General features: G+C 46.1%; 1 protein-coding gene across 1 annotated transcript; it reads right to left on the bottom strand.

Annotated features, from left to right (window-relative positions):
- Window positions 1-1,589: 1,589 nt before the first annotated feature.
- On the bottom strand, window positions 1,590-11,673 carry Heatr9 (HEAT repeat containing 9). The gene is made up of 15 exons (XM_032914225.1): window positions 11,586-11,673; window positions 10,308-10,357; window positions 8,911-9,097; window positions 8,523-8,677; window positions 8,250-8,306; window positions 7,987-8,043; window positions 7,346-7,403; window positions 6,919-7,049; window positions 5,791-5,976; window positions 5,190-5,279; window positions 4,992-5,111; window positions 3,809-3,882; window positions 3,376-3,427; window positions 2,964-3,050; window positions 1,590-2,722 (listed from the first exon to the last, which is right to left on the bottom strand). The coding sequence occupies exons 1-15, from the start codon at window positions 11,671-11,673 to the stop codon at window positions 2,357-2,359; spliced, it is 1,758 nt and encodes a 585-aa protein (XP_032770116.1). The 3' UTR covers window positions 1,590-2,356.
- Between the last annotated feature and the right edge of the window lie 211 nt (window positions 11,674-11,884).

Genomic DNA, 11,884 nt, shown 5'->3' with positions numbered 1-11,884 from the left:
GACTCCCTTAGGGGAGAATTGCCCCTCGTTGGGAACTACTGCCTTAGTAAAAATGTTTTGGTAGAGAATTGAATTCTGAGTGCAAACCAAAGTAGGGTAATTCTAGAGAGCATGGTTTCCCTCTTCTAGAATATAAGCAGCACTTCTTAGGATCGATCTCCCCTGACAGTGTAGCAGGGCGTCAAAGACAGCAGAGATGTTCTTTCCTTGGCTGTTGCCGTTTTGGGAGAATGTGCAATGCCATTCATATTTCCCTGGGTTTCAATAGCCTACAGGCAGAAACATTACTTTTAACTATTGTTTAAGCTTTCAATTTGTGTAAAACCCTGCCCAGATCTCCATCCCCTTTTGGTCCATATCCATGGTGTCTTCAGAGACATCTACCAGTCTCTGGGTTGGCAGCATCTCAATCCTAATTGCATCAATCCTCAGCAGAAGACTTGACAGCACTGAACTGAAGTGGCTAGCTTCATACCGAACCTACCATCTGATCTATCAGCAGTGAGTCAGAGCCTTGACTTTACCTCTTAGAGTCCCAAGATGCCCACCCAACCATCAAGGTCTATTAGAACTGGTTCAAAATGGAAGGCACCCCTCTATAAGAAATCTTTGAAATGGGATATCTGTTGCTCCCTCTAATAGCAAAGGGGATCTATAAGCCCCACTTCTTCATCTGTGCATGTCTGAAATCTTGCCTTGATCACTTGATAAGCTCTTAAAGTGATTTATTCTTTCCATTGTCACCAGTATACTGCACTTAGGAAAATCAGTGTTTCTCCAAAGGTCCTACACCCCAGCCAGCTACTCTACCCTTGGCTTCATTTCTTCATCCTCCTTCTTCTTCCTCCCTTCCTTTCTTGCCCGTTCCTTCCCTCCCCCCTTGTGTATAGTTCAGGCTGGCATTAAATTCACTGTATAGAGCTATGGAGGTGGATCATAGGTAGGAGCCTTGTTGCTCTTACAGCGGACCTGTGGTTAAATTTTAAAATAAAAATAAAGCCCTCAGTATATGGCCCAGACTGACACACTGCTCTTGCAAGCCTCCCAGATGCTGGGATTATGGGTATGCATAACACTGGCAGCCTTTAATAGCTTGTTGAGATGGGTTAGTAGGCTTTGTTGACAGAGGGAAGTTCAGATGCCACTAGAAATAAGAGAAAAACTAAGACAATTTTACAAAGTTAATGGGGTCTTTCCAAGTGAATGGCTGATGTAGGTAGGCAGCAGAAAGTTTGATTTGCTCTGACTAAAGTTTAGTATCCATACTAGTCTAGGAAACAAAGCTAGACACTGTCTCAAAAAGATCTTTTTAAAAGGCCAGCAAGACTGAACCTACATACAGTAGATACAGTAGATACAGGCATACTTTTTTTTTCTTCTCCAAGCCTGATAACCTGAGTAAGATGCCTGGAACACAGAATGTATGGAGGGAATGGACTTTTCCCAGTTGTACTGTGGTGTATGGATTCATGTGCATACAGATATATGTACTCAAACAAATGACTAAATAATTGGAATTTAAAATTATTATTATTATTATTATTATTATTATTATTATTATTATTATTATCATTACCAATTTAGAGAGATAAATGAAGTAGGGGACAAAGTATGGAAATTACCTAAGAAGCAAACTGCCCAGTCTTGGCAGGACCAGATCTCTATTTTGTTCCTAGATTCTGGGCACTAGTAAGGGACTTGATTTAGGGATGTGTCTTATTATTTGTTTGGTTGTTTGTTTGGTTGGTTTATTGTCAACTTGATACAATCTAGAGTCTCCTGGGAAGAGGAAACTTTAATTATGGCATTGTCTAGCTCTGATTGGCCTGTGGGCATGTCTATGGGAGAGTGTCTGGATTGCAAATTGATATAGTAGGGCCCAGTCCACTGTGGGTGGTATCCCGTGGATACATAAGGAAGCTAGCTGAGCATAAGCCACCAAGTAGTGATCCTACAAAGTTCATGCCTCCAGGCTCCTGCCTTCAAATTCATGCATTGACTTCCCTCAGTAATGGTACTGTGACCTGGAAGTAAAAGTCAAATAAATCCTTCCCTCTCCTAAGTTGTTTCTAATAATGGTATTTGTCACAGCAGCAGAATGAAGCTAGAACAGGAGGAAAGCTAGTCACAGAGAGAGAACCTTTGGCTCTACCCTTCCTGCTTTGCTTTGATGAAAGGAAATATAACTGCATAGAAAGAACAACTAACCATGGGAAGGAATCTGTTCCAGTGTGCAGCCTCAGGGGAGTGAACAACAATGGGGATTCGGAAACTAGGTAAAGTGACAAGTATTCATTCATAAAGGAGAAAAATGAATTGTCTCCTCAGGAAACCATCCTGAAGGAAAGAGTTGGAATTAGACCCCAGAAACAAACCTATTTTCAGACAACACCAAGCTCCGGAGTTGTTGCCTGATTTTTGGTTCCCAAGGCCCTGTGGCCTTTGGCATCTCCTTTTTTGGTTTGGAGAAATAGAATGAGAAAGCAGGTGCCTCTAGCTTTTCCCCTAGCTTGTTGCAGGACTTGGCTATAGACAAAGTGCTCAGCTTAACCTGTCGAAAGTCTGTGATACACAAGTTGTCTAGGCTCTCTGGCTTCTTCTGGAACCTCGTAGGCTCTACCGTCACAGTCTTCGGTACGTCGTACACAAAGAAAACCTTGTTGGTCAGCTTGTTTCGGATCCATGGATTTCTTGAGGCCCAAGTAAGTAGTGTTTCTTGTATCTGCATAAAAACAAGGATCATGGTGCCGGCTCATTTTGTGCTCAGGCTGGGAAAGGAAGTAACTGGGAAAAGAAAAGTTCTGGAGTGGTAACTATGGCTCCAAGGAATCAAGCCAAGGGACAGTGTCTGAGGACTTTTGCCCCAATTCCCCATTGTTGACTCTGAACAAATAGTAAGATGAATAGGAGGAATATGGAGGAGAAGAGGGGGCTGGGAGGGAGACAGGACAGGAATGTCTTACGCTCTTCTTCACGGTCTTGGTCTCATCTGCATCTAGCATGTCCAGCAGCAAATGGAACACCTGTTCGTTGCGGAACCCCAGGGCACCCTGGACAGAGAATGAGTAACTGCCTAAGTCGCCAGCCCCAGGAAGGTAAAATCCCCAGCCTCTCCCATCCTCCCTTTGAGATGACCCTATGACCTAGGCTTCTTTCCTTGCCATTTGGGGGTCTAGTTCCCAATATTTATCAGAGACCTTTTTGTAATATCTAATAGCATCTTTCATACCCATCTGTCACATATCCTACTTATCCCAAGGTTTGGACTTTCAATAGGACTAGAATTCTAAAGTAAATAACCTTCCCAAACTACAGGTCGTTTACTTGCCATTCAGACATCTCAAGGAATTGAGTCAGAAAAACTGCCCAGCTTACCAAAGAGATGATTGCTTCTTGGCGCTCAGTGACATCTGGGCTCATCAGTTGCCTGTGTAGAAGGGAATATGTTGTTCAGTGGGAGGGAGGCTGGCTACATCTCAGCCCAGAGTGAGTCGGGCATGACGGACTACTGTTAATTTCATTTCCCTCTCTGGTTTCTTAAGTCAGAGAAGCTGGCGGACGGATACTATAGTTTGCCCTGAAACACTGAGATGATGGGTCAGGGTTTGATTATCGCTAGAACTTGATGCTTTCTGAAAGTTCCTTTGGGGTTTTAGTGACATTTTATAGCAACCCTGAGTGGTTTTGAAAAACAACAAACAACCCCCACTCCACCACAGATAAACCCAGAGTCAGAATGACCTGCCCCACAGACAAGGATCTCAGCCAACCCCACTGTTGCCTTCTAGCCCATTCTAGTTCAACTCACTCCTCCATTAGTTTCATTATTAAAGGCTTCATCTTGAGCACATCCACTGTTTCAGACACCGCCTGCCTCATCACCTGCAGAGTGCAACAACAGAGAGGGAGTACAGGGTGCACCACGGCAGTGCTCCTCACACCCTTAATAAACACTCAGGGTTTGTTACAGCCCCACAGGTGGAGCATTTGAGCAAAGGCAGTTACAGCACTGGGAACGTATGCAGGCTTTCCTTATTCAGTCTTGGGTTCTGGGATGTTTTCCTGGAGGAAGGAATGACCCAGCTCATAGTTGAAGGAGGAGTGGAAGGATGAAAGGAACAGTTCATTTACTGAGGTTGTCGGACTGGGGCTTTTCAAATGTACTCAGTAGTTTTACAGGAACATCAGGATATGGCCACCCTAATTGCAGCTGGTATAGCTATGAGAAGTAAAGCTGGACAGGTTCTGGGCAGGGTGGTGCACATCTGTAATCCTGGCACTTGGGAGACAGAGAGAGGACGATTGTGAGTTTGAGGCCAGCCGGGCTACAGCGAGTCTTCAAAGAACCAAGGCCGGCACTTGTAGAGTTCAGTGGCAGAGCATGGGCCTACTCTCCACCAGGGTCTGGGTTGGTCCTTAGCACTGGAGGGAAAACACTGAAGAGGTAAACAGGGCTTGAGATGGGACACAAAGTAAGGCAGCCCGAAGGCACTGAAAACCTCTGGGAAGCGTTAAAAAGAGATGAGACAACCTGCATTTTAGAACAATATGGGAAGGCTGCAGTTCTGTAAAGTCAAGTGCAAGGGGATGTGGAGAAAGGCAGAATAGGACATGCTGTTCGGACTGTCCCTACCCATCACATCTCCTGTTGCCCACAGGTTCCTCAGACTTGTTCCTGAGACTGACTTTGAATTCTGATCATCTGATTCTACCTTGCTAGTGCTGGGATTACAAGCATGTACTCCCACACTGGGCTTGGACTAGCAATAGCATTTTAATAGGAAGGAAGGGGAAGCAATGAGTAGCAGGGAGCGGTTTGGGTGGCGTTTTTGTGCTGAGGAACTGCTTAGCCAAAGACAGGTAGATTGAAAGAGTCGTCTGTATGAGAGGGAAGGGTAAAACCAGTTTTGTATGAGAGCAGGGTTTGTTGGGAATCCCTACCTCAAGAGAATGAAGATGAGAACGATTGGGGCTGGGAACTAGGATCTTACTTGGAAGGGTTCATTGTGCATTTTCTTCTTGAGCAGGTCAAATGTGAGTTCCTCCAGTCCCTGTGCCTGGATCTTCTCCAGCCCAATGGTCTTGAGCATCTGGGTGGCTTCCAAGCGATCCTAAGGGAAGGGACAGGGAGGTGTGAAAGAGTGTGTTTTCCCCTCCTCTAGTGCTAAGGAAGGTAGCCTAGAGCTCACGTCAATGACGTTAGAGTGTAGCTGATCCAGAATGGCCCTGGTGATAGCAGCTGAGTGAACGTTCATCATCTTGACCAGCATCCTCAGTGCCTGTGAAGGGTGAGGAGGAGCATGGAATATTGGTGTACCCAGAGGGGTGTTGATGGCTAAGCAGACTCAAGGGCTAGGCCTAAAACTCACTGGGAAATGGGGTGCTTCCTTCTGCCTCTTGGCCTTTTGAATGAGAGCACAAGTGGATGTGTGCACACATAAACAGATGAACAGTGTACCAAATAAATGTACACGTGCACATGTATCTGTCCATATCCCCTCTAGTTGTGTGTCCATATACTCATAAACACAGGAGAACTCTGCTCTGCACAGATGAAGCTTGCTTTCTTTGGGATGTGATGGTAGGAGTGTACTCTAGCCCAAGTCAACGCTGCCAACTGCCGACTACATCCCATCCCATAGATCCCGGCTTCTGCCTCTCATACCAAGTCAATGCTGACCACTGCCAACTACATCCCATAGATCCTGGCTTCTGCCTCTCATACCAAGTCAACGCTGACCACTGCCGACTACATCCCATCCCACAGATCCTGGCTTCTGCCTCTCATACCTTCATCCTCTGGCGCATGGACCCTTGGCACAGACATTGTATCAAGAACTGTTGGACCATGCTGTTGCTGGGCCTGAGGAAACCCAAGCACAGGGCTGCCTCTAAGGATTCTTCTTCATTCAGTGACTTGTCTATCAGAGTCTGCAGCAAAGGCACCAGCTTTTCCTCATTTCCGAATTTTGGCCTCTTAAAGGGAAACAGGTGAAATGAGTGGCAGGAGGCACTGTGTCTTCAGCTAGCCTTTTTTTTTTTTTTGAAATAGGATCTCATTTTGTAGTTGATCTCAAACTCGGGATTATCTTGCCTCAGTCTCACAAGAGCTGGGATGCCAGGGTGGTGTTGTCATACCTGGCGCAGGCTTCATGTTTTCTAGAATATTTCTTCCGACCCTCCTCTCTAAAGTAGGCCTGATGCCATCATACGACCCACCTTACTTTCTGCTGTCATCTACTCTCTAAGTCATACCTCTTTAGAGTGAACTTTTTGAAATGAAAATTACAATTTAAGAGCTCTTGAAGTTTCTTACATAGAATTAAGAGCCCAAGTACCTAAGAAGCCCACCAAGCCACATATGATCTAGTCTGTTAGCCTATTTGACTAGACCTTCATTTCCTGTTCCTTTTCTTATTCTGTTCCACTTCAACAACTGTCTTTTCTTGCTGGTCTTTGGCCATGCCGACCATGTTTCTGCCTTTGTGCTGACCAGGCTTTCTGCCTGGAGCACTTTCAGGTATCTATCTTCGTGTCTTTGTTCAAATATATTGTTCACACTGGATCTTCCCTGTCTACCATGTCTAGATTACAACCCATCCTCCTCCCTACTCAGTGATCTTGGTGCTCCCTCATACTTGTGACCTCTAACATTCTATATACTTTTGTAATTAAATTGTTTTGTGAGTCCCCCTCCCCCCATCAAAGACAGTTTGCCTGTTTGGTTTATTGACATATCCTAAAGAACCAGCAGTGCCTGGTACAACACTGTACTTTCATTCAGCTTTAGAGGGAACTCCACAAGGACAGTGTCTGCTGTTAAGTCTGAGAGTTAGGGAACCTTCTTCCACACTCCCAGCTACAATACCAGTGGCCTCGAGCTTCTTTGCCCTAGCGATGGATTCTGCTCCCAATCACCTTGCTCTTAGGCACAGCAGCCCAGGCGTTCAGCGTTACTCGTAGCACCACCAGGGTCTCCAACCTTTGACTTTCCTTTTGTTCCATCAACTGTTTGGTGAGAGCCTTGATCACAGACTTATCCACGCAACCTGGACAAGGAGAGTGTGTTCAGATTAGGGCAGGGCCTCAAGGACTGTTCCTCTCTGTAAGAATCTGTTGAACACCACTTTGCTCTTAAGACGGGACGTCCCATCCTCCCACTAAATCAGGGAGCTGCCTGAGCATGAATGTAACTTCTAGAGCCTTCTCTGTCCCTCCACTCTATTTTCCTTTTCATCCTACCTTCCCTTTGCCCAGCAGTGCCTAGGGTAGTTCCCAGACCCTGTAGAACAAAGTGGCTTTACTTTTGTACCTCCCCAACTCCCTACAGAGGGTGAGAACATACCTAGGATGGCTAGGGCTTTATAGATCTCGGCCTTCACTTTTGCTGAACCAGTTCGAGCCTGATTTAAGAAGGAAATAGTGAAAACATACCCTAATGTGATCGATTGTCGAAACTTTTGGGATCGTTTTAGTGTAACTTCTACAAAAAAGAAGTCAGAGAGCTAGAATGTGACTTGTTTATGCTCACACAGAGTACACAGGCAGGATGGTGCAATGGGAACACCACCAAGCCAGAGAGTCAGGCTTCTGTGCATAGCTCTGTGTAGTATTGTAGTCACGCACGTAGCCTTAGGCCAGCACTTGGATTCTCAAAGTTTCTATTTGTGAGATACTGTTAACTCCTCTGAGAGTTCTGTAAGACTGTAGGTATGACTGTAATGATTGGGCTCAGGCTGGGTTTCGTGACTCATGTCTATAGTTTCAACACGTGGGGTCAACAGGCAGAAGGATTTTCCATGAATTTAAAACCTGGACCACATAATAAAGAAATCTGTTTCAAAACAACAATAACAACAACATAAACACATAAATACACACAAGAAAAAAGAAGAAAGGCCTTGTCCTGTGCCCATGCTCCTACACTCAACATACTTCAGACCCTCTTTTCTCATTCCCTGGACTCCATGCAGACCCCAGACTCACCGCCTGCTTCAGTGATTCCATGACAAACTTCTTGTTGACGCCCAGGCTCCCTAAAGCCTGCAGGAAGAAGAATGGAGGAGAGGAAAGAGACCTGGACACCAGCTCAAGAGTTATCGTATTCTGTAGATAGTTAGATTTTTAAACCTGGGCTGCCCCTGCCCCCTACCAGCCACCTCTAGCTTGTTTCCCTTTTCCATTTCAGTATTGCCCCCTGAAGTTGCCCCTCCAATTGCCCCCCCCCCCCCAATGCCCATGCTCCTCACATAGGCTGCATAGCACTGCTCATCCTCTTGTGGAGAGTTCAAGCTGTTGGTAAGTTCCTGCTCATCCAAGGTGGTCCAGTTGAATGGAAGAAAAAACCCCATAGAACTTGAGTAACCATAGAGTCCAGTCAACTGATCCCCAATTTCCCTTCCTTCTGTTCTTTTCAGGGAAGTACCAGGGTTGACAGGTAAGTAGTCTGAACCCAAGGCAACAAGTTCAAGGTATTCTCAGGAAGGGAGTGTCCACATTCCTCATCCCACCACGATCCTAACCTTTAGTCTTTGCCACTTCAGGGGGTCTTTGGTGGCATCTAACAAACTGCGTTCCACCTTAGGCTTTAAAGTCAACTTGCTGATAGAGACATGTAGGTTTGATAGTTGGGAACTGTGCGAGAAAGGGCACAGACAGCCATTAGTCCCCTTCCTCCCTCCTCAGATCATAGCTCTCTCTCTGCCACAGAGCCTCAGCAGTGAGACCAGAGAAAGACTGAGACCCATCGAGGAGCCCGTGATACCCACTTGATGGGGTCGCCCATCCAGAATCACAGGGTCCCCTCTAGCACCTGAGATGTCCCACTCCCGGCCCACCCTGTCCTGATTCTTTTCCGCTCTTCCTGGAGGAGTTGGGAAGGCGCAAAGAGTGTGGAGATGGGCAAAAGACACCTTGTAAGGTTTCTTCTTCTCCAAAACATCTTTTTTGACTCCCGCTCTTTGCGTTGGTCATAGAGGGTGCTCCAGTGTGTGATGAGATCGGGCTGTTTTTTGAGGTGGAGGCAAGGCGTGGCATTTGGCCTGCTTGGATGCTCCCTCCAGCACTCTGGACTTGGGGGAAATGCTTCCTTTGGCAACTGGTGGAGAGAGCAAGTGGCAGAGCAGGCAGAGGGCTCCTCCCCCTAGACCATTACTGCAGTGCTCCCAGAGAAGGGGTAGTGGAGGGAGGAAAAGTAAACACGAGCCTCTTGTCTGGGCTGGAAACAGCTACCATGTCTCCCATTCTATGACTTGCTCTACAAATGCCTCAGTCTTCCTCTGTAAAATGGGTCTAACTGATCCTTATTCTGTTCCTCTCTCAGAGAAGTTGTGAAGCTCACAAGCACTCCAGATTTTGAAAAGATCTGAATTCACAATTCGGTTACTTGAGAATCTCAAAGCCTTTGAAAAATCAAGTGGGTAGGGAGAAGGCCAGTCCAGGGGGAGATGTAAAGCGAAGGAAGAGGCTACTACAGACAGTAGCACCTGCAGTATGTTGCGTAGTTCTCTGCCTCCCTGAACTTCACAGGCTACTTGAGAAAGCAGGCTTCCTTCAGACGCTCTCTTAGCTGTGTGGCTACTTCAGTGTGTATGCAGCTAAGGGCCCTGTGCATGTCAGATGCCGAGCCTTCACTGCTTGCTAAGTTCTGACGGTAGCAGAGGGTTCTTGTTTTCTGTGGATCTGGCCTGGGTTCAGTCACCTCTGAAATCTTTCTATCTTTACAACACATCCTTTTTTTTCAACAGGGAACAATAGGTGTTTGCCAGTTTTCAGCTCAGGCTGATAAGATCTTGCTGGTTTCCCCAGTGACTATCGGGACTTCAGTCGTGCAGTGCTGACTCATTGAAGTAGGGTTTCTAGGTTTAGCAAAACATGAATAAGAAACTCCAAAAGATGTCAGCTTATGCATAAGATATTTAGGACTTTAGATCTTAAAAAAAAATCACATGCACTATTTATGGGATATTTAAATTTAATTGGTCACTCTGTGTTTTATCCGGCAACCCCAAGTAAAGATTGCTGTGTTAACAAAAATAACTCCTTTTAGTAGACACTCTTCATAGTCCAGGCCTAACCGACTTTGTCTCATTAGGAACTCTACACAAGGGGGCAGGTAGTGTTGACCTATAGTGAGGAGACTCTGGAGGCTCACTCAGAGAGGGAAAGTAACTTGTCTGATATCACACAGCATTAATGGCAGGCCCACAGGTGAATGTCAGGGTTCTGTGAGCTAGCTTGAATTGGGAGGGAGTTTGGTGCTTTTCCTACTTTGACACAGCTCCTAGGATAGCAAAAAAATCACTTACCTTGTAACAGGACAAGGGCAGGTGAACAGGAGCCATGGCTTTTCTGAATTCTGGCAAGAAGAGCAAAGATATCTATGTGGTACCAGTACGACAGTAGTTAAATGTGTGGTTCTAACACCTTGTTGAGGCATTCATTTGTTCTACACCAGGTATTTCCCCAGGAACTAGGGTGGTAAATGAGGCATAACCCTTGTCCTTCAGGTAGTCTTCCTGTTACTGTGCCTGGAACCTCTCAGAAATGCTGTCAGGAACATCATGCCAACCAGATTCCCAGGTGCCTCCCATGTAGTTGAAGTCTAAGGAACACAGGTCTAGTATTGTTCTCATCCCTGGTCACATATCAGAACTATTGGAATGATATTTGAACATGCCTAGGCCCTGTATCAGACAAATTGAGTCAGATTTGTGTTAATAAAGCCTAGGCTTTTTGGGAAGCTCCCCTGGAGTGTCCAGTATCCGGTTAAGGGTGACAACTGTTGGTCTCTCTCTTTTTCAAATGTGAGTGTGCATTAGGCTCGCTGGGAGAGCTTGTTAAAGCCCAGATTTCTAGGACTCATTCCCTTAGTATCTGATTCTCTAGGGTTTGGGTGGATCTGATCACTCTGGGACATTTTGAGAGCTACTGGTTTAGCATTTGAGAAAAATTCAGGTCTGTAGTGACTTACAAAGGGAAACTAATGTGGGAATGCACAAAAGCGGTATAACTGAGAGGTACCTTCAGGGCTGGGATTCAGATATTTATGTCCTAGAGGTCTTAAATGCAGACCAAGTCTTGCATTTAAGCAAGAGTTAGCAGGGTAGTGGTGGCCCACAACTTTGATACCAGCACTAGGGAGGCAGAGGCAGCCTGATATCTAAGTTCAAGGCCAGCCTCGTTTACAGAGTGAGTTCTAGGACAGCTGGTGTTGCACAGAGAAACTCTGTCTCGTTTTGGGGGTGGGAGTATATTAATCAGGTAAGTCAGGAATAAGAGCAGTGGGCTTAGGGGAGATGTTATGCAAAGAAACAGAAGTGTGAAATTGGTGTAGAGGGCAAGACACAGGTGTGGGAGAAGCGGGGGACACACAGGTACCCCAACTTGAGAAAATCTAGTAAGTCCTCCTTTGGAAAGAGACTTACGGTGAGGGTTGGGGGAAGACATCAACTGTCCAAAGGCCTGCTCTGGCCTTTCCCATGGGTTTGTTAAACCCAGGGCCTCGTCTGAGATGGCTCTGGTTAGCTAGTTTTACTTTACCAGGCCCCCACCCCTGGCTCCACTCCTTTCCACCCCATCCTTACTTTTGTTCCTGTTTCGATAGTCCAGCCATCGGTAGTTGAACATTGGCTTGGGGAATTGAGAGAAATCAGCCTGTTTTTCATGGCCCATGCTCTTTAGTGTAGGCCAGAGGAGACCCAGGACAGTCAAAAAAGTTCAGGGATGTGAAGCAGAGATAGCAGAAATTGAGGAGGCTCTCTGGTATAAGTGAGGCCAGGGAGGCACGTGAGTGCTGGGCAATCAGGTTTCCATGGTGAACAGAACACCCATTTCCATTGTTGAGTCCCGGTGCTGGCTGCTGTTGGCCTCCTGACAGAGCTGC

Source organism: Rattus rattus, chromosome 9 (genome assembly GCF_011064425.1).
Source record: "Rattus rattus isolate New Zealand chromosome 9, Rrattus_CSIRO_v1, whole genome shotgun sequence".
Classification (NCBI taxonomy): domain Eukaryota; kingdom Metazoa; phylum Chordata; class Mammalia; order Rodentia; family Muridae; genus Rattus; species Rattus rattus.
Note: the sequence above shows the minus strand (reverse complement) of the source record. Positions and strands in the feature narration are given on the sequence as shown.